This window comes from Chiroxiphia lanceolata, chromosome 9 (assembly GCF_009829145.1).
Source record: "Chiroxiphia lanceolata isolate bChiLan1 chromosome 9, bChiLan1.pri, whole genome shotgun sequence".
Taxonomy (NCBI): Eukaryota; Metazoa; Chordata; class Aves; order Passeriformes; family Pipridae; genus Chiroxiphia; species Chiroxiphia lanceolata.
In genome coordinates, this window is record NC_045645.1 from 25,725,679 (window position 1) to 25,748,523 (window position 22,845).

General features: G+C 42.7%; 2 protein-coding genes across 7 annotated transcripts in view; both read right to left on the minus strand.

The window, feature by feature from the left end:
- Positions 1-1,725, minus strand: part of GORAB (golgin, RAB6 interacting) — an 86,093-nt gene extending 84,368 nt beyond the window's left edge. The window contains exon 1 of the mRNA XM_032696862.1: positions 1,479-1,725. The gene's annotated coding sequence lies outside the window, so the exon portion shown is untranslated. The remainder of the gene's footprint in view (positions 1-1,478) is intronic.
- Positions 1,726-3,341: 1,616 nt separating this feature from the next.
- Positions 3,342-22,845, minus strand: part of METTL11B (methyltransferase like 11B) — a 31,065-nt gene continuing 11,561 nt past the window's right edge. For 2 of the 6 annotated variants that reach the window (XM_032697004.1, XM_032697003.1), the window contains exons 3-6: positions 19,707-19,924; positions 12,413-12,588; positions 6,767-7,016; positions 3,342-4,230 (exon numbers count right to left, since the gene is read on the minus strand). In XM_032697004.1, the coding sequence (XP_032552895.1) occupies positions 3,956-4,230; positions 6,767-7,016; positions 12,413-12,588; positions 19,707-19,924 (919 nt within the window). In that variant the 3' untranslated portion in view covers positions 3,342-3,955. Of the gene's footprint in view, positions 4,231-6,766; positions 7,017-12,412; positions 12,607-19,706; positions 19,925-22,845 lie in introns of all 6 variants that reach the window. The other 4 variants (XM_032697007.1, XM_032697006.1, XM_032697005.1 and 1 more) reach the window with 3 other exon arrangements.

A 22,845-nucleotide genomic window follows, 5' to 3' on the forward strand; every position in this document is an offset into this window, starting at 1 on the left:
TATGACTTTGGTTTTTAGTGGGTGTTTGGTTATCCAAGTCCATGTCTTCTTCCAGTTTTGATCTGCTCAGATCACACTGAATTCCTGTTTAACAGTGAAGATGCTGAATTGGTCGTAACAAGGATGGGCTGTCATTGCACAGCCACTGCAGAGAGAGGAGGCTCTTGTTTCAGTCCATTTGGAATGCCTGAGTTGCCTTAGGAACACAAACAGCTTGAGCTCTGGTGGTTGCTGGAGCTGCACAGCTGGGATGGCCCTTCAGAAAGCTGGACCAATTGCTTCCCTACATTTTGTTGGGTTGCAGTAGCATTTGGGAGCCACATCTCTTTTGCAAGAAGGCTCGTAGTCATTAACAAAGGTAAGCAGCAGCAATGGACCTGACCTGGGGACACCATAGTGGTGGTGACATGGCAGAATCAGGATTTACTGTGCTTTGGCCAAGCTTTTACTTGAGCAGTGGCTGCCTGGGAGAAATGTCTCATTGAAGGACAGATTGGGCATTTCCCTCATCACCTGTCAGTGGTGGATGAGCACTTGAGCTTGAAGGACCCTCAGTGTTCTGTGAACCTTGTCTCAGACAGGGGCTTGATCTTGGATTAAATTTCTGGTGACATCAAGATCGGGAACAAGTCTTAAACGAGCATCAAACAAATGGGATTGAAACTCCCTCTGCAATCAGATGATCATTCTTTAAATTAATGGTTTAAATAACCTGGAAGTTGAGGCAGAGCATCAAAGAGTAACTGATACATAGATGATTTCTAAGCAAGATCTCTTTGAAATTTGTGAATCATTTTTATATACTATGGTAAAGTGCAGAGAGCCTGAACTTTTAAGCCAACAATGGCCCTTCCCCAAATTAAGGAAAATTTAAGGATGGCCTGAACTAGTTGACTTGGAGTTCTTGAATTAAAATATACCTTGGAAAAGGAGGAAATCAAAATATTATTAAGTCTGCAGCAATCTCATGCATTTAAGCTCCTGAAGGGCTTGTGTTTCTGTACTCTTGAGGTTCATTATGTCACCAGAAAAGCTTTACTATTTTACTGTGGAAGTAACATAGCCATGAAACATTAATTTCCAGGAATGTGGAAACCATGAAATATGGGTTTTTCTACTAAATTAAGATTTTACTTTTCTCTCTTCACACATAGTTAAGGGAACCAATTTTCATTATATGTTTACGTATATGCATTCTGGAAATTCAAATAGGAAAGATACACAAAACATAGGAAGAACATTTTTACCCTGAAAAATGTATTTCACTGGTAACCATACCAGTCATTTATATTCTGCTTTTCATCCTAAACCACTTTGCATTCTATATCCATCTTGGAACCACGTCTCTCATTACTGAACTGCACCCACTCTGGTGTGTACACGACCAGCTGATTTATTCTGCCCTGTGAGATGTGGCAGCTGTTTAGATTTGTATAAAAATTCTTTACTTCCCTATTTCCACAGTGCTGTTCTCTCACCATTGCAGTGACCAGCACCATTAATTTATGCCTGGCACAGACACTGTACAAGGATCTCCCGCAGTCCAAGTATTCTGCACCATGGCAGATGTCTCTGGCTGGAAGAAAAAAGGGTGAAGGACAAATTAATTTGTAATCTATGTAAAGGCCTTTTAAATATTCTCCTCTTACTGCTAACCAGTGGTACTCATTTTAGGACTGATGCCTTTTCCTGAAAAAACAAATGATCAAGCCTGACAGAGCTCAAGCAGTGTTTGGACAATGTTCTCAGGTACATGGTGGGATTCTTGGGGTGTCCAGGAGTTGGACTTTGATGATCCTTGTGGGTCACTTACAACTCAAGATATTCTATGATTCTAAGATTCCTTCAACTATCTGCACGTACTCATATGCACACAAAGTCCACATCAGTTTTAGCAGCCTTGGCAGAATGAAAGCAATTTAAGTGGCTCAAAGGGAATGTGAAGCCCTTAGTTCTGGGGACAATTCCAGAATGCAAGTGTTCACCTAAGGTTTCTAACAGTGTTACATACTAAATTTGTGTCCATCACCAGTTAAACAGAATGGAAGAATTAGCCAAAACATCCCAGAAGCATCTGTGTTATGGGTTTCTAGGCTATAAGACACACCAGAATGTTCACCAAATCACAGGGCGGTTTTCCTTAATGCTGCAATTAGCAATGGAACATAAACAGCAGAGTTACAGGATAAGATTTGATGGCAGAAAGCCCTCTGCCATAAACTGGAAATTCTCAGCATGTGCAACCATATTGCTAGAGAAGATGAGTTATGCAATTAAAATCAAAACTGGGGATTTGTTATCAAAGGATGGCTATGTGTACTAAAATCCAGCTGAGAGGTTCCCTGATCTCAATATCTTCAGGCTTCTTTTTTAGTTAATCTAACACAGCTGACAGTATTTGACACAGCCAATTGTGCCTACAGTCATGTGAAGGATGTTTTATGGAACTCCTTTCCATCAGAACACGGAGGTTTGTCATTATGCAACTCTTTATAAAGTCTAAAAAGCTTTGCAAGAATTGCATTTTAGGGGAGTAAGACATGATAAAAATTCTGACAGAGTCAGAACAGTTCTTTCTAACATCACCATTAACCACTAAAATTTTGAACGAGCCTTAATAACATTTTAAGTGCAATTTATTTTAAATGTTCAATTCAAAAGAAATATTTTATTTTGCCTTAATAAAAAAAAAATTAATCAACTTGGAAAACTGTGGTTTTGTGGTTTTCCTTCATAAAGAATTTCAAAATTCTCCCTTCCTGCCTCCATTCAGAACGAAAACAGAATTTCAAATTCTGAATTTGTTTGCAAAATAAACCTCTGTCCTCCCACAGCATTTTCAGTGCCTGAGTGAAGAGGACAAAAGGTTTAATGTATAATTTCTGTGAGCCTTAAGAAGATGGGGTGTGTGTTAGTGTTTTCAAATCCAGGCTTATACAGCTGCTGTTTGAGTATAAATCATAGAAGCTTTTGGTTGCACTAACACCCTCTGCTGTTTAGCACAGCTGTTAATTAATACAATACTGTATTAGTTCTTCTTATAGTCTTACTATTAACGCCCCATGAAATCCCATTAGCTCTGCATATGGTGCCAGACTTGTTCCCAATGTGGGAAAGAAAGAAAGGCACAGTGGTATGAATACTAAAGAGAAGCTTTCAAGTGGTTTCCACTGTGAACATTTTGAAAAAAGTATTTTCCAGAATGTAATTTGTGGGACAAGCTTTTCACAAAATTTCAATGCAAACATGCATATATTTGTCAGCTAAATTCTCCCCCAGAGTGTGAAATCCCTTATGCACCACTATTGTTCTGTGGCAGAAACATCAGGAAGATGAAGCAGTTCCTGAAAATGGAAAATTAACCAGGTTGGTTTATTGTCCAAATTGACAGAAATGAAAAAAATAAATAAACTGCATAGCTGATGCCAACAAAAAGATAAAACTTCCCTTAGATTTTTGGTTTAAATATTTTAAAGTACAGATAGTGAGAACAGTCAAAATTCGGGTTCAGTTTTCCAAGAAGTTATTTGAATTTCCTGCTTCAGTGATCTGACACAACCCTCTTAAATTCCAAGAAGATTTAAGTGCTATAGTAAAAACCAGGCTTATTTAACACCTTGTACAGAACACTCCAAAATGTATTAGCAACTACAGAAAATTCAGACCTAATTATTTTCTACTAGTTAAGTTTTATCCAGTATTGACTCCTTAATGAAAGAGAGATCCAACAAGGAGCTGTTAGAAATGGAAAGAATGATGAAGCAGGCAGGATTCAGAAGCAGACAATTCCCTGGAGAAGCTGACTGCATTGTAATTCTCTCCTGACCCTTTAGGAGTTGCTGCCCTAGAGCTGCAGTAGCAGCAGGGCATGGTGAGGAGTATTCCAACAGATGCTTTTCCTCTTCCCAGTCCAGTGGTTCACCCACAGTCCAGTCTCTGCAGTTCCACTAGGCAATCAGGAATGGCCAGGGCCTTTCTGCATGGCCAACATCCAGACAGGGACACACTGCTCAGGGAATCCCTCCTGCCTCTCCTCCCGCAGGATGGTGAGTCCGCTCATTTCAATGAGGCTGTGGAGGATGTTCAGGTCTCGGATCACGCTGCTGTCCAGACAATCCAGGGTACAGCCCTCCCTGGCTACATTGTCCTTGAGAATGATAACACCATTATCCCTCAAGCCATTCTGGCACCGGATGAGAAACTCCAGGAGATCTTTATCTGTCAGATATCCTACAGATGAAAAGATGGAAAATAGATCACTGGTAACCACCCAGACCCCCCCTGTACACATGAGAATGGTGCCTTGACCTGAGTCTCCACACTCTGTTCATTGCAGAAGTTCTAGTCCCGACAGATTTAATTATGAAAAGCTGGGCAAATCAATGAGATCGACAGATATAAACTCAAATCAAGATTTAGGAACCACGTTAGCAGTAGCAACAGATGTGGACAGAAGCCAGTGAGGAGAGTGGAGAAAATACTGGGTGCTGAAGGGTTCTTTAATCTGGTGGTTAAAGTCGTAATAAGAATCAGCGGCAGGAAGCTGGAGCCAGACAAATTCATATTGGGAATAAGTGACAACTGCTTAACAGTGTAAGCAATTACCCATTGGAAACTACCAACAGAAGTGGTGTTTACCACCTCTTGAAGACCTCAAATCAAGCGGTTGAATTTCTCAAGATATATTTTAATTGAACACAAACTAGTGACTCAGTACAAGGGTAAAGGAACGAATATAATAGCTTGTGATATAGAGTAGGTCAAACTAGATAATCTAACAGGTAATCTAGATAATCCAAATAGGTAATAACTAATCAATTCTGTCTTTTAATGCTAAAAATCTCTATGACTTTGTGTAACATTATGTACCCTTCAAAGGAGTTCTGGATCAAAGATGCAACGAGGAATGCAAGACCTGCTAACTGAACTCTTTGTATTACTCCATACTTCTGGGATTTCTGCATAGAGGTATACATTTAAAAGTAGTACTTTTTTCAATATGTTATGGAGATTCTGGGTTTTATCCTTCCTTCTCAAAGATCAGGACTTCTGTTACGTTGAGGACAGTGGTGCAGGGCTCAGAGAAGATCAAAATGAGAACTCTTATGTGTGAAACATCTAACATGAATTAACAAGGACAGGTGATAAGAAACTGAGTGGAAAAACTTGAAAAAAGAGATAATTTGTATTTTCTTGTCACAGATGGAATATCTTCCATCTTCTTGACGGAAGATTTAAACTTTAATAACTGGAAGTTGTCATTTCAAAACAACATTTTGACAGAGCATGACAAGTTTCTTTAACCACCCCTCCCAAAAAAAGGAAAAAGAAAAAAGCCCCCAAGCCTAAAGCTGAATACTTTTCAAGTTGAAGGGAAATGGTAATTTCTATATGAAATGTAAACTTGCCTTTTTTTTTTTTAATTAAATAACTGCTTGGGCTCACATGCTTATGCATTCATAAGAAAAATCAAGATTGCAATGGCAAGATTCATTGAAGCTTTTGAGCACTGATTTGGAACTTATTGTTGTCTTAATGTGACTTTTAGTGTAGTTTCCCAAGAAAATGAGATCTTCAAGGTATGGCTCTCTAGCAGACAGTCCTGCTCACGCTCCACCAAATGAACTTGTTGGCATATTTCAGCCAAATTGGAGACGGGGTAGAAGTTTGATTAATGATTAAGATAATTAGTATTTCCTTGAATTTGATGGAGGAAGAAGATTCAGATAGGTGTCTATGCCAAACAAAAGGCACACACTGCCTTTGACAGCAGCCACAAAGCTGAGCAGCAGAGCATGGGACAGGTCTGAGCTCATTCATCCTCAGGTTGACTCAGATTTGCTCAAAAGATGAGGCAGGAGCTACATTTACTGCAATGACTCGTTATTCAAGAAAAGCAAAAACTCAAAGGAAAATGATACTGGTTTGCTTGTACAGCTGTAAAGACTTGTTCTAAGCAGTTCAGTTTCATTACACTTTAAAACTGTGTGTAAAGGACAAGTAAGTGTTCCTGAATAAAACCATCTCCTGTGCTAATCTCTCTACCTTTATCTTTCTTTTTGTCTAGCAAGAAACTGTCTCCAGTGTTTTGGATAAAAGGAGTTGTTCAGACCTCCTCTTGTGCTTTAAAATAATGCCTTCTGCCAGCTGCAAATGCATCATGGACACTTTGATTCACAGATAAGAAGTAAACCTTCTTTCTGCAGCAAGTTTGCTAGGAAAAATTATTTTGTTTCTTACACATGTAAGAAACATGGCCCACGTTATCTGATTGCCAGTCTGTTGCTCTAAATGCTGCAGGATATTCACTGCAGGAGAAACAGCAGATATTTCTTATAGGACAGTCTGCTGTGGGACATAGCTAAGCATATTATTAAACATAAGCTGTTTAATAAGTATCAGTGCATGTATAAGACATGATCTGATTTACAGGCATTGGTGTATCTGTCTGCAGCAAGGGCAAGTAAGAAGCAGGATTCCTGCTCGAGAAAACCCATATTTAAGGCCTCCTCCTCAGCTGCACCTCAGCATGCAGGCTGCTTTCCAGGAACCTTCCTCCAGTACATGACCTGAAAAAACCCACTTGATTTGTACCCACTGTGCACGTGGCTTGGGGGAACTCTCAGAAGCCTCTTGTGATAATTTAGGAAGCAGTCCCAAAAGTCTGAGAACCTCCCTTTACAGCTGCACCATTCTTGAGCATAAACTTGAGCACAGGCTGTATATTCTCTGAGATGTGGGGCTGGATGAATGATGCTGAACTAACCTGAAACCCACTGAATCCAGATGACGTCGTATCTCTGTGGGGCTGGAGTGAATTCCTGGAGGCTTTTGCAATAATACATCTCTACTCTGTCCTCCTTGCCCTGCAGGTAGTTCGGGACCTCGGCCAGGAAATTCTCCATCATATCCACCAGTTCCACGCTCTTGAAAACTGGCAGCAGGACGTGTTTGCTGATACGACCTATCCCAGAGCCGCAGTCCAGGGCGCGGTTGGTGCCGGCCTTCCCCACCCCCTGTGGGACACAAGAAAAGAATCTGAAATCTGAAAAACACCACGCCTGAAAGATCACAGCAACTGTGTTATCCACTATGGCCTTTAGCCCACCAAATCTTGCCTCCTTTTTTCTGCAGGCCTGTTGCAAGATTGGTAAGAATCAATCCAGCCCTGGGTACCGCTGTGTGAGCCGAGCCGGGCTGCCACATTCCCAGGCTGCTGCTGAGGGGACTTCCTTACTGGATTTACTGCTGTACAGTAAGTTATTGCTTGGTACAAGAAGAGAAAAAGTCTTTCAGAAGCTCCTAGCATTCTCAGAGGATCCACTGCTCCTTGTAAAGTCCTTGCAACTTCAAATATTCACACCTGACAGCCGACTACATGGCTAGATAAGCCTCATTCTGTGCCCTGTAAAGGCTTAACAGAAAAGGAAGCATATCCCAAATAGTGCATGCAAGCAGTAGCTTCTGCAGCACAGAACTCCCAAGGTTCCCACAGACATTTCTGCAGATACACAAAATCCCTGGGATCAGGGATGCAGTTCTTAAAACAAGCTGTGTTTGAACAAAGATCTTGGAGTGGTAGGTAATGTGTGACAGCTCACAAAGTTCTGGCTGGAGCATATACAGAATTTCTTTTAGGCATAGCAACAAGAAAGATGATTGAATAGATTTTGCTTAACTGTTCCTTTTTTCTTCATAAATGTCATCTTTGGACAGAGATCAGACATGAAAAAACATGGTACAAAGGCTAAGGCGATGAGAAAATAATAAGTGCTGTAAAAGGAGCTTTATAATGAAAGCTGTATTTCACCCCTAAAGCTTCCATTCTAGCTATAAAAAGGCTCTTAAGAGCCTGCTGTTGTCCTGTAAAACAGAAATTCTAAGTCTGCACAGGCACTGAGTGTGGGATTGGAGCTCCCCTGGCCAAAGTTATCTGTTGAACAAATACATTAAAAGCAAATGTAAACACCTTTTCCCTGTCCCCTGGAACCGAGCTGAAGTGAAAGCTATGGGCCAAAGTCCCTGCTGCAACTTCACTGCTCTGAAAGGAAATAAGCCCAGGAAAAGTCTTGCTCTTCCCACTTATTGGGAGACCCCCTCTGTAATGATCAAGCATAAATCATGTAACTCACACTTTTCTGGCCTTGCTTCAGTGGGTAATTCAGTAGATTATTAAGGTCAAAGGACAGCACTGTCAATGACATGACTATGAATAGCCCAGCTGAGCATCCGATTACATGGAGTAACTGTAGAAAGAGCACACGGATCTCAAGGGCTCTCACCAGTCCCCAGGGCTGCTGGTCCCAATTTGTATACCAGGAAGATTAATCTCCTGATGTGTGCAAGAGTCCACAAGCCTTCAACCCTACAGGACTCTGGAGACTACCTGTTTGTAGTTAGCCAGAAAATGGGAGCCATTGCTCATCCACAGGCTGCACTTAGGAGCATGGGGCTTTTCCTGAGGACCAGACTAAGCTGTAACAAGGAGCTCATGAAAGGAGAAGGAACTGTGTCTTGGATCTCTACAAGGTGGTTTTCCATACTGTTTGTCAGCAGGCACATGCTGGTCTAGTGATCTGATCACATAAAAGTCTCTGAGAAAGCTGGTGAGAAAACTGGGAGGATTTACCAAAATAACCACCAGAATTCGACAAAAAGCCACGTAACTCCTTCAACATTTGTGATTCAGAGAATCTACAGTCACAGTAGCTCGCTCAAAACAGGGAATTCACCTCCCATGATATGTCACGGCAAGGACCTCTGATGACACACCTCTGTTTGCCATCGAGAGGAAGGAAAGGGAACAATCGTGGGAGATGAAGTTCGATCCCTCACTTTGCTGAAAAGGAGCGAGAGCATCAGGCAGTCAGTTGAGAAGCCTTGTGAAAAACCACGGCTCCGTTTGTAATGAAAATGTTGACATAATTCCATGTTCAGCTAATATATTTTCAGTTTGGAAGTGCTCGGGACTTTGACAGAGTATTAACATTTTCTTTGGAAGCCAAACATTTTCCCAAAAGTCTAATTGAGTTGAAAATCAGACTCTTTATTTAAAAAAATAATATAAGTGAGAACTGTAAGCCAGAACAGGCTTCAAAATTTAAGACTCACTGCTTCTCTGACTACCTGCCTCCCCACAGAATCACCACCCTTTAGGACACATATTCACCCACAAATTCTTCTATAAAGCTAAATAGGACGGCCAAAAATTTCCTTAGGGATAAAAGAGCTGTGGAATATGTTCTTGATGCTACTTCAGGTCTTGGAAGGGCAGGAAGGAAATGTAGGTATGTAGGAGAAAAAGGAAATCAGAGTTCAAGAAATGGATAAAAATCATAGTAGTTTTCCTTCTAAATTAAAACAAAAAAAGCATGTTTTCAACAACATCTCTTCCATTATCCTGATCAAATAGGAGAAAAATCACTTTCAAGAAGCTTTTAATTCAGCAAGTAACCAATGAGGCAGATGAACTGGAGGCTAGAGAGGGAGAAAGGGTTTAGGGCAGAAAGGGAGCTATAAAGTTAATATAACCTCCTTCTGTATTATTTTACACACCTATAGCTCACAACTGTTCCTGAATTAATGGTTTCTTTGTTTTCTTTATTTTCTGTTTTACTCACTACCTCCGGATTAGGCACTTGAAAACACAGTGTCTGTGTGGACATCAAGGCTTTACCTGGCATTAACACACTGCCATAAATATCCAGGGCTGGAGCTCTGCTGATAACCCTTCATGTAGGGCTGTACCTGAGACAGCCTGGAGCTTGTCTGCACAGCACTCTTGGCTCCAGGCATGTTGCTCTTGGTTTGAGTTCTGCCCACACACACATAAAACCTCTTAACTTGAGCACAGTGGCACTTTCAACTCCGTTTGACTCGCCTGGGAGGGAGACAGGCTAAAATATAAGTGAAGTTCTCAGTCCTTTCTGTAATTCCTTCCATGTGCCCAGGCAAGATAAATTCTCCAATGGTACAGAACTCTGTAGCTCAGTTTACAGTGGTGCTAAGAATCATGCTAAGAAATGCCATACCTGAAGGTATGCAACATCAGTCATGGAAGGGAAATGTCACTGTGTGGCATTTCCACACCAGCCAAACTGACTCAAGAGGGGTAATTTGAGCGGAACCGGGCAACTGTTTTTCAAGGAGCACTAGTTTTGCCAGAATATAAAGTTTTTGAAGAATAAAACTCTCTGTGAAACTGGTATTTCCAATCTAGAGAATAGTTATAGCCAAAAGAACATGGGAAAGAATGTTGAAAATGTCAAAAGACTTCTTTTTCATGACTTTCAAGGAAAAAAGAAACCAAACTTGTCAACTTTTTGTTTCTAAAGAGCATTTTTTATTTTGGAACTGACTTGAACTCTTGAAAACAAAGGGAAAAGTTCTTCAGAGGGTAAAACAATACAAAATTGTTTAGCTGATCTGAAATTAATTTTCCTATTTTCCAATTTTGTTAAACTTCTCTTAAAAAGAAATTATAGTTTATATTAGGGTGAAGCAGAAGATTGGGCTTTTTCTATCTTGATCACCTTATTGGATAAAACACCTTTTCATAGAGCCATAAACTTGGTAAGACATAACTCAAATCAGATTTAGGATAAAGTCACTGCTACAGACAGCCAGTAAATATCTGTATCTGGTGGAGTAGGATTCAAATTTCAGCAGTGAGAAAGGAAAATAAACCATAAGTAACATAACCAATTGATTGCACCTCAACAGAGGACAAGCTTTAACAAATTAAATCAGCAAAATAAGCAAAATGAGCAGATTCCTTTCTGTTTCTTTTTTTTTTCCTTGTTTGATCTTGGCCATTCAGAGTATCCTTTCTATCCCTGGCTAATTATAGGAGTTCTGCTCTGGAATATTCTGTATCTGTCATCACACCTGATGCATTGGGTATGACTTCTCTTTGGCATGTGAAACTCTGCTACAGACTGTACTTCTTTCTTTTTTGGGTCTTGGAGATGGGAAAGTGTAAGAGTGTGATACAAACCTGCCGCTCAGGGATCCAACTCCATGTGATGTCTAGGAAGCGTGAAATCCTTCCCTGAGCACACAGTTATGCACCACTTGAATTCCACAAATGTCCTTAAAACAAGTCTTCTATAAAACTTAAAGAACGTGCCTCGACTGCATTTTGTTTTTTCTGCCAATGCCATTTTCAGAAATGTCATTCAGAAATGTCACCATCACGTTCAGCTCCTCACTGAACCCCCTTTCCATCTTATTCTGTGTGTGTAGAAAGCGTGATGATGCACTGAGGCTCTGAAAAGCCTTTTTTTGCACTGGCATTAACACAAATGACTGTTAACATAAAAAAAAGTAGCTGCTCACTTGTGCACTGCTGGCTCATGGCCCCAAAAGCCCCCCTCTACCAGGTACAGCAAACTTTGCCATCACTTGCCCTTCACTGCTATGCAGGATTTCTATCTCGTGTTAAGCCACACTCATTTTCCATCCCAATCCATTTCAACTGTATCCTTTTTTTTCCATATACAACATCCAATTAACCTACTGAATGTTTTTTCCCCCAGTGGATCATTAAGGCTAAAAAAAGGTCATCTGGCTATCCCAAATTTGTACAGTGGAGCAGAAAATTAAAGGTCTATGGTAGCATTATATAGAACTAGTTATTTGGTCGGCAGGAGAACTTAAGAAATTTGTTTTCCTGTAGTTTTGTGGATTTTATAGCATCTAATACAGTTGTTGAGCTAATTTAGTGGGCTCTTCCCCTGTGAAGAGGGAAGGGCAGTTAGGAAACCATCAGGCCACACTTCTAAAGAATTTCAGATTACCAAACACACGTTTAGGAACGAACAAGATTTTTAGAAACCTAAGGATCAAAGTGATACCAGTCTTAAAATCCCACTTGGCATCTCTCTGCAATTCAGGTCAAAGCAGACCTTTGAAGATGTTTACAGACCTTTAGTAATCTGCCTGAAATGGTCCTCAGTGACACTGGAATGTTCAAGAAAAAATATTTTGCTAATGTGTAGCCTATTCTATATATTTCAAATGGGGAGGGAAGGGCTGGGTTTTGCTGCAGCATTCTCAGAAATATCTACAAATAGTCGAACCAGAAACTTGGCATTTAGTCTCAGCTATTTTCCCAAATGGACTGCAGGAATTTGCACAGACAAATCTGCCACTGAAGCCAGCAAGGGTTTTACCATGAAAGGTCCCAGTCCTGCACTGAGAATTAATCCTCCATTCAAACACACCTCTAAGAACTCCTTGCACAATCCTCACTGCAGCTTTAGACAAAAGGATGTGAAACAGGTAAATAATGATGTAAGAACAGGCAAAATGCATATTTGGAGCCATTTAAAACAGATGTGACTGGGCACTGTGCATGTCATTTTGACACATCACCACTCCTTCTTGCAGAAGATGAGATTAGATGACTCACCCCAACAAACTTCCTGAGAAATTCCCTGGAGGATTCAACGTCTGTGTTGGAGAGCTCAATGTAGTCTCCCATCATTCCCTCTTCCGTGGCTGGCACATCCCGGTAGAAGTGCTTGGCCCTGGCGTAGAACTGCATCTCCCCATTGATGACTTGACTTGTCAAAGCATAAAGTTTCACTGCAAGCAGATAAATCACTATTTTATTGTTAATGACAGATATTTCTGGTTTAGTTAGTGGCACAATGACAAAGATGTATGAACTGAAGTTGAGCCTTCAAACCACCAGTCCTGTTTCTGAAGCAACGGTGGAAGAAAAGGTGTTGGATTTAACCCTATGAGACCTTGAAGGGACACAGTCTTTCTTGGGCAAATTCAGTGCCTCCCAGGCTCAGAGGGCACTTTTGTCATCCCAGTATGTTTTCATGTCAGTGCAAGATTATTTCAAGTTTGAAGTGAACACACACACCAAAGAGAGCAAGGAGTCTGAATTTTCCCAGAAAAGCTGTGGGTGGCATTTATTGCTATGCAGAGTCATCATTTCTGTAATCACAAACCTCACTGTTGTGCAGATTTCCAGATATGCTTTCCAGCCATTGACAGCTGCACAGAGAGTGCACCAAGAGGAGAGTGGATGAATGAGGCACTTGCTCTGGTTTATTTTTAGTGATACTGTACAGCCTGTGGCACTGCAAGTAAGCTGAACCAAGGCACAGATGACAGTCTCAGGCCTAGATGGGTATACAGAGGGACAGACAATTTAGGAGAGACAGTCCTAAATTTTCATCTGTCACAGATCAAGGAGCAAGGTAATGAGTGGGTGATATACTGGAAGGTTCCTGTGTGCCAGAGGCTTGAATGTTTCTTTTCATTGCTTGGCTACTTTGATGGTAATATACAGCAATCAGTAGTGTGAAGCTTGTTTTATTAAAAGCCATGAGCTTTGCTGGGTAAAGGGCTATTTCCCCCTATCTTTTAAAAAGCTGAGGTCCATCCTCTGCATCCTGGGTTCTCCTGTATTTGATGTGCATCAGCATATCCAAAGCAGTTGTGTTTTGCAGCTCAGAAGTTTGGATTAAGGCAGGCTATAAAATTTGCTCAGAAACCATCCCCTCTGACTATCCCACGTGCACATACAAGTGCCCAGGCATTTTCCTATGTGCATGACAGACCTTCCAACACAAACACAACTGCGAGCCTGACAGAGAATGCCAAGTAATAAGGAGGGATAGAGTCACACTGGGAACAATTCCTTGTGAGCACCACCTTGCAGTGTGAGAGCAGCTCTGCTGCAGGTTCCCTGTGTGCTCGAGGAACTGGAAATGATCCAGCAGCAAACACCTTTTGGGTTAATGACAACAGGAAGGGAGATCTCCCTGCACACACAGCAGGGCCAGGGAGCAGTGCTTGGTCATTGCATTTTTAAACTTCCCCAGGAGCATTGCCAGTCACTGCTGGAAAGGGTCTGAAGAGGCCATGCCTTGCTTATGCCAGCTGGGGAGCAGGCATTATGCCCTCCACACAGGGGATGAGAGTTAGGCCAGAGGCCCTGAATATAAGCCTGGAATGTATTTATTGAGGGCAAGCAAGCTCAGCAGGGAATGATAAGTGTGTGTCTGCCCATCCTCAGCAGGAGAATGACATTTTGGAGGCAAATAAGGGGGGTGACAAAGGAAGCAGGATGGGGAATAATTACCACCAAGGACCACTAAGAACAGAATAGTGCTATTGGGTTACACATAAGCAGCATGCCCGGCATATCCTTCATCCAACAAAAGCAGCATTACAGCCCCTCTTGTCATCACCTGCTTAAGTCAACTGCTGAACGGATACTATTAAAGCTTTAATCCATTACACATTTATGTTATGCCTGAGAAATTTATACCACAAGAAGCACTGAGCCCAGCAAGGGTCAAACCTGAGAGTTTTACACACTCTGATTATATTCACATACTCAGAAGAAACCATTTAGCTGAAGAAATTAATACAAAGGGGGCAGCAGCCAATCCCCAGCACAACTTGGCCAGGGTGGTTCCCAGAGCCTGGGAAAAGGACTCCATTGGTGGCTGTGATTCTTCCAGTAAGTGATCTCCATCCTTCCCCAGGAGTGGCAACATCTTGTCTTCTGTGTGTCTCCTTTTGCTCCATTTCAGAGGCCAGCCTGTCTGGTGAACAGAACTGAATCCCTGCATGGTGGCTTTGCAAGATCTTCCATATAAGAGTCCAGTGATGATTCCAGGGCTTGTTTAATGGACCTGTCAAGGGACAGTGATTTATCCCATTTTGTTAAACTGAAGGGAAAGGCTTTTACAGGCTGTCAGCACAACAGGACAGCATGAACAACAAATATTCAGAGTCCTTCTACTCAAAACATGAGCCTGACCCGAGGCAACACATGGGGACGATATGCTGTCCAGGATAGCAGATCTGTAGTGTGTGCTCTCAGATTTCTCACTCAGAACCAGTATCAGGCTTGCAGAATTCCTGCCGAGACTTGCATGCACACACCAGCTGACTGCAGCTCCTCCCGGGCCAGCTGGGGCCCCAGAGCCCTGCCTTACGTGCTGGCATCCAAAACCAGCTCTGGGTCAGCATCCACAGGGGCTTCTCCACGCATCAAACTGTGCAAAGATCTTTTTATGCACGTCTCCCACCCGAGGGCATGCAAGGACACAGGCTAACATAAAGACTGGCACTGTACTCAAAGTCTTCTCCTGTGGACCCACAGTCTCACTCACGCAGTGTGAGATTTCTAGAGGTGATTTTCACCTCTTGCTCCCTCGGTGTTATTCCTCCCTTTCAGGAATTTGCAGCACTGCCAAGTCTCCCAATGCACAACCCAATTTTCCAGACACAGCCAATCAGCCTCACCTCTGGTCTGCCTTGAAGCTGTGCCTGGCATGCAGCTCCAGCAGCAGATCCACAGGGAGAGGGAGCTTTGCAGTTTGCAGGAATCTACCCCAAAAGAGAAGTGCACGGAGGCACTCGAGTCCTTGGTGGCACTCAGTGCTGCAGCCCTGCTCCAGCATGTCTCCCCCTCATCACAGGGCCTATCTAGCCAGAGGCATCTCCCTTTCCATGACCCATGTGGGATTATCTTGTGCATCAGGAAATGAAATACTTGTGAGGCCTGTTACAGATACACAGCCCGAGTTCAGTGAACTCTGTAAAGTAGGGCAGGGCAAGATAGGACAATGGAGGCTCTCAGACATTATAGAGTGGGCAGCTGTCTAACATATGAGGTTTCCTGTGTTAAGGCAGGTAACTTGTAAGATTTAAGGTTAGAAATGTGTTTCCAGTAAAGTAAGAAGAAACCTTTTCCATGGCACAGTTGTCCCTTGGCTGAATCTGCTGGCAAGTCCCCCAAGTGGAGACGGTTAAAGCAAACCCACTGCAAAATCAGGTTGAGGGCAGGAACTGGCTCCCTAAAGGTCACTCCAGTCATGAGACATTAATAATTTTCAGTCACTGCAGACACAGTCTGGATGCAGGGTGGTGATCTACAGCTGAATGCCAACGCGTGAACTAGACAGACACAACCCACCTGAGCCTTCTGCCCTGCAAAGTCCAAAACATTATCTCTAATATTTCATTATGGATCAGTTAAAAATGTTGTATTCCAGTGCATCTGGTCCAAATCTCTAAAGAAACTGACCACCTAATAAACAATTTTGGGTGCAATCCCAACCTGCAGTACACTGTCCTACAGTTCTTGGTTGCAGGGTTTACTCAGCTAAATTTCCCTGGCAGAAGTAAATGCTGCAAGTAATTTTTTTGAAGTTTTTATTTCTGAACATTATTTAGTGGCTCCAACTGCTTTCTGCAAGATACTGAACTAATTCCAGTTTGGCTGAGTATTCCCTTCTAAATGCAACATCTGCTTTGTGCATCAGTTGAAAAATAGTTATCTGTGTGCAGTGTAGAATTTACCTCTCAGCTGTGGTCTAAGAACCATGTAAATTCTGTTTTATAGAGGATGAACATCATCCCGCCCCCAGAGCAGATTTTACTTACAGACGCGTGCCTCACACACAGGAATATTTGTCTCCAGGGATGGATCATCTAAGTTTTCCACTGCAGATCTCACCCCACTGGCACTGAGTCCCACAGCCCATGTAAACATGTGCATAATTTCCAGCATCTGAGTAGCTCCATTAAAGTCCACTGGGCTTAAGGGCACTCACACATATTTAAGTACATTGTTGGACCAGGGCCTAAAGTTACTCATGTCTTTTATTTATAAATGTTACCCTGGTCTGTAAAAGTGACATGTTTCTCTTAACAGGCTGTGATACCAGATATGCTCAGCTCCTAAGTAAACACGACTAAAAGTGCTCCACCACTGAACCTGGCAGTGGAGTGGGGGGAGCATGGAGTTAGCATAGCTTGAAGGAAGCTTTGTACCTTGCTGACCCTGGGCAGCACTGCAAGAGTCAATGTGAGGCTTGATTTCAGCATTATTATTCATGCTTAGGGTTAAGGACACGCTTAACTACCCTGCTAGGTCACAGTCTTCTCCTGCTAAATGACTGAAGTGCTGCTTTAGTCGTTTAATACTGTTTACACAGAGATATCTGGATTTAGTCTTGAAGCCTGAGAAGTTCAGTTCGATTCTGCTCAGCTCTACTCTGAACTGAACTGGAAAATGTCATTCTGCAGAGATGTTCAGACCTGCCACATTCTGTCCTTTCCATTGCAGCACTGCATCACAGGATAATCCAGGTTGGAAGGCACCTCAGGAGACTTAATCCAACTTATGCTCAAAGCAGGGACAGACATGACAGCAGATGAGGTTCCCCAGGACTTCATTCAGCTAGATTTAGAAAGCCTCCAGTGACAGACAATTGCATAACTTCACCAAGCAACCCGTTCCAATGCCTGACTGTCCTCTCAGAAAAAGAGTTTTTCCTTATACCCAGTCTGAACTACTTTTATTTTGATTTATAGCCACTGTCTCTTGTCCTCCTGCCTCTATGCAGAGCTCAGCTTCGTCTTCTTCATGATCTTCTTGTAGGTACTAGCAAGGTGATGTTTGGTCTCCCCTCTGGCTGAACATTCCCCATTCCCTTAGTCTGTCTTCACGGGGCATGAGCTCCAGTTCCCCCACCACCCTGGAGGTCCATCCAGCTCACTCCAGGTCATTTCCTGCATTGGGAGTTCAACACTCCACAAATGTGGTCCAATGACTGCTGCAGAAAAGGAGATAATCACTTCCCTTGATCTCCCAGCCATGCCTTTGTTATAACATCCCGGGATACTGTTGGCTGCCTCTGCTGCCAGGACACGCTGCTGCTTCACGTTCAGCTGCTGCCCAGCAAAACCCAACCAGCGGGGCTGCTCCCCAGCCAGGCCCTGCCCAGCCTGGGGTGTTGCTATTTTTCTTTCCAGGTACACGACCTGGCATTTGGCTCCAAATTTCAGTGAATTTGAATGGTACCAGTTTCCCACTGCCTCCTTCCTCCAGCCTATGTAGGTGCCTCTGCATGGCAGTCCTGACATGTTGTGAAGTTCCCTGGATGTGTATTCACAGTGCATGAGCTACCTGACAGTACCTGTCCTCATGCCCACTTTTCCCTGGTGACAATAACCATGGAGTGACACATGTGGCATGTTCACAGGAAGCCTGGGCTCACAGTCCATTTTCCATGGAGTCAAAGCAATTTGGATAAGCTGGCAACAGGCTTGTAAGCTCTTTAGTGAAGTTTCAATGAGTCAGGTCATGCAAAGCTGGGCAGAGGGGATCTCTAGTCTGATAGGAACATTTTACACAGCTTCTTGGCTGGGAATGGAAATTCAAATAAAATTCAGACAAGAAATAAAATATAGTTTTACAAGAGTGAAGCAATTAGGCCTGGAAACAGCTTAATGGTGACTGATGGATTCTCAGCTGTTTGAAGCCCTTAAACCAAGATATTTTTGTTTTCATAAATACATACTGTGACCCAGACATAAGTTACAAGCTGAATGCAGAACTTTTACATGAAATACTAAGCTAGATGGTCATAATGGTATTTTCTAACTTAAAATGATCTACTGGTACTTAGACTAACAGTTAACAATGTAGAAAATCCTGCTCAGTTTCTAATATGTTGTGTTTATTTTCAAAACAATGAAAGAATAACATTTTCATAGACTTCATGAGACTTCATGGACCTGTAATTGACTACCCTTCCTTTATATCTTTCCTTCCTGTCCCTCATTCACAGCTACCTACCACTAAGTATAGAACTAATTATCTTCCACACTTCATTTCAAATAGCTGCAGATATTGCTGCATTAAAAAAGCCCCATCAAAATACTAAGATAACAAACACAAATGCTTTTTCTCTTTACAGGACTCGTGAGTTCTACCCTCCTGAGCAGAGTTCTCACTGGGATCTGTATCATTCACACAACCAGGTAAGATAATCCTCTCACCTAAACGGATCAGCCAGTTAGGAAGGAGCTCTCAAGAGTTTACTGTGAAGAGCAGTTTAACAGATTGCAGAGACTCATCCTTTCCATCTTTAAATTCTCACAGTTCTGACACTGAGTGTAGGCTGAATAATTCTGCTTAAAACATGACCTGCTAATGTAATACAGACTCAAGTCAAATCTACTTTTTAGCTATATTATCCTATGGAAATTTTCTTTCTTGTTCAGGGTCAAATTTTCATAAAAAGTCAACATTCATTTTCTGCATCTAAAAAAAAAAAAAAAGAGATGCCTTGGTATTCTGTACCAGAGGCTGTTACTGGAATTTGTCTATGAACAAATGCTTTAGAAGCATTTTCCTCTCAGAGAACAAACTGTAGGCTAGACAGTCTGCTGCAGAGATCAGGGTAAAGAAGACTCTTGAAAAAAAATTTAAATCATTACCTTCCAAGCACTTGTCCAAAACAATACAAACAACAGGGCTAAGGACACCCAGAATGACAATAAAACATGTATCCAGCAAAAGAAAGTAAGGCCTGTCACCTCTGCTAGTTTTGCATTTGTCCTTCCAAGTTCCAAACAGGTCAAAGTGTGTTTTACTCAAACGGTGACAAAAAAAGGAACTGTCTGACAGAAACCAAACCTTTCTTTCACTCTGGTCTTTCCCTTGCCCTCTTCCAACAATTCCTGGAGTACTTAGGTAAAACAACAGGGTACTAAATCAGAGGGAGCTGAGAGAGAGAGAGAGTGACAAACGATTCTGGGCTTCTCTAAACTACTACACTTACTGCCATTAATGTGTCTGCCCTCTACCATAAAACATGATACACCTTCCCAGAGCATGGTCACACACACACAGACACTCCTGCCCACTGGCTACTCACCCAGGGGAAGCTTCTCCAGCAGATAAAGGTAACACTTAAAGAAGTCATTTTGGATTGCCTTATGCAAGACAAAGGACATACTGTGGCGACAGAGTTCTTCGTCAGTCTTGTGCCAGCGCGACTTGAAGGCCAAATGTGCTGCTTTATACGCCATGATAAAGATGTTTTGTGAGGGTGGACAGCTGCTGTGGCTGGTGCTCTCTGCAGGACCTGTCCTGCTGAAGAGGCAGAGGCAGTGTCATTTAAACTGTGGCAATGTGCTGTCATTCTATATCGGGGTGTGTGCCGAGAGCAGCGGCGCAGGGGGTGGAGGCGGGCGAGGGGAGTGAGAAATGCTGGCTCTTGGCACTGGCTCACAGCAAGCTCTGGAGCGTCGCCCTCTGAGACAAGCAGGTGCTGGAAAGTGGAAAAAAAAAATCACCCAGGAAATTGCTTAGCCAGGGTAAAAGTATATCTACTCCAAGAAAGAGCAGCTTTAATTCAATTACACTTCTCCTAATCTATTCATCCTTCACTTCAAAGGAACTCAGATATTATCCAGGATCTCCCTCTTTTATATCTCACAGGGTGGTTTTGTTTCTGTGTGTCTCCCTCACTATTAGTTCTTCAGTCAACAGGAAGGCCAGAAGACAGAACATGGACATGCCTCTACACAAACTGTGTCCTAATAAACTGTGATTATAGCAAGCAAAGAGAAAGCAACAGATTCAGCTTCAGGCTTTGTCACTCTGTGTGACAGGGCAAGCTACTTTCTACAATTTGCCTGGGCTCATTTAATCTGGTTAAATCATACAGACTACCTCATCAGCAGGGACTAGCTGGAAGGAATTGCTTTCTGGCAACACAGGAAGGGTAAAGTCAGGGAAGGATAAGAGTTTTTTGCTTTAGTTAACAAAATACACAGAAGAACAAAAGGAGATAAACTTCCTGTTAACAAACGTGGACAGATTTCTTGTCTGGGAAAGAGCAGGTTCAGGCCACTACATAAAGGGGGCTGTATACCACAAGTATGTCCCATCCCCGAGGAGGCTCAGGCCCTCAAGGGACAAGGACAGACAAGCACTGCTTCAAAACCTTGTTTGTCCCTTGGCAGTTCAGGCTCTTGGTGTGGTACAGCCTCAAGACTCTCGAGTTGCAAAGGTACCTGGCAAGGGGATAGGGACTTTGTACTGACTGCACTGACCTCCACACAGTGTGCCCAGGAGTGCTTCTTTTCTTCAGGCTGTTTATTCCAGCTGTCTGCAGTGTAAGCAAACTATGATGCAGCAACACAGAGTCAGGAAGTTGGATGTTTCCAACACAAAAGCCATATGTCCTGAGCAGTACTGCAACCTCCTGACAAATACCTGATCAAGCTTCTAAGAGCAGCACAAGGATGCCCCAGCCTTTACCAAGGAAAATCACCGTAATTTGGCTACAGGTGATGCTTTCTCAATGCATCAATTAAAGCCTATTTTTCAACATAATTTTCTTCTTGGAGCAATCAATCTCTGTTTCTCTGCTTTGATATTACTTATTCAAAGTATTTAGGGGCAAAACCATCCCTGGCCTTTTTTGTTTCCCTAAACTACCATCCTGTACTACTCATTCTCACCTAACTGCACTGGCACATGCTCCCCCAGCTGCTCCAGTCTACGTGATTGTGCAAACGTGTTGGTGAACAGACCAATGAATAAATCTGATTCAGAAAAATATACTTCTTTTTCTTTCAAGTGGGATCAGCTCCCCAATCCAGCCCACAGCTGACACAAGGGAATTTGTCATGTGCTGCACTATGGGGGCTGGAGCAGCCACCTGGGATGGCAATGTGGAGGAGGGAGCCATCCAACAATACACAGTGGCCTTATTAATAATGCAGCTCTCCCTGCTTCATCCTGTCAGAGAGGTGTGCCCAAGGGGGTTCCATAACAGCCAAAGGTGATTTAAGTAATGGACGATATGTTTCTACCTTTCCACTCCTTCCTGCTTGCATATTCCCTTGTCTGCTGAGACATTTCAGGCTTTTTTTGTCTGGTTAGCACTATGAACAAGCTCAGGGCAGAGCTTACAACTGCCAGGGAAATGTAAGAGAAAGGCAGAAATGTACAACTGAGGATGGGATGGAGAGAGTGGGATCATGGGGGTGGTTACATCAGCTCTAGTGCCACTGCACCAGAGTCTGAGCCCTTCCTTGAACAGAGGGAGATGTTCACGCAGCCTTAGAAATTCCCTTGAAATAACTCAGTCTCAAAATTCCTCCCAGTTATGTATCTAGCAGAGAAACCAGGCTCTCTCCAACTAATTCTGAAGTATCTGGGCCCAAACATAATCCTGGTGCATGTCTTAGTTTTCTCACAGATCTGACCCTTATCTATTTTCAGCCACTCGCCAGTCAGCGTGCCAGGAACGGATGTGTCAAGACAGCACGTTAATGCTTTGGAAAGCAAGCTTACAAAAGACACTCCTAGAAGCATCAGGACCCACCTGTTCAGCATTTGACACCGTGTTTCACATCTGTCATGGCTGCAGTTTTGGCAATGCCCATTGTGTAGCAAAGTGACCCCTCTACTTAGAGACAGCAGTGACTCCAAGCATGAAGCTTAAGCCCTGACGTGTCCTAGTGGAGTCAAACGGTGGGATAGGACTATGGAGGGTTCTGGGACCACAGCCCCAGGAATCCCCAGAGCTCTGACAGTCAGGAAGTCCACATGGGCCTCGGCTTTTAGGTGTGCCAGGAGGATGTGAAGCACGAAGGCAAAAAAGTGCATTCTCTATCATTTTAATGCCCTGTTAGTGATCTTCTCATAACATACTCTTCCTAGTCCACTTTCCTTAAGAAAACAGCATAACAATCATGTTATGTGTGTCTCTGTCGCTGACTTTTACCACCCCACCACCAATCAACATTTAAACCTCTCTATCTCAAACAGATCCCAGAACTATTTCAAAGATTACATCAAAACTGTAGATGAGGTAGAGAGACAGGTCTCATCCCGGTGTCACTCAGCAAGGTGAGCCTTGCTCTTATGAGACACCATAAAACCCATAAGGATGGTTGGGCACATCCACACTTGTCTTTCCATGGTACCATTCTCAACCACTCAACACAAATGTGTCAAAAAAAAACAGTTCTGAAAAAAATAGGATTAGTTCACAGAAA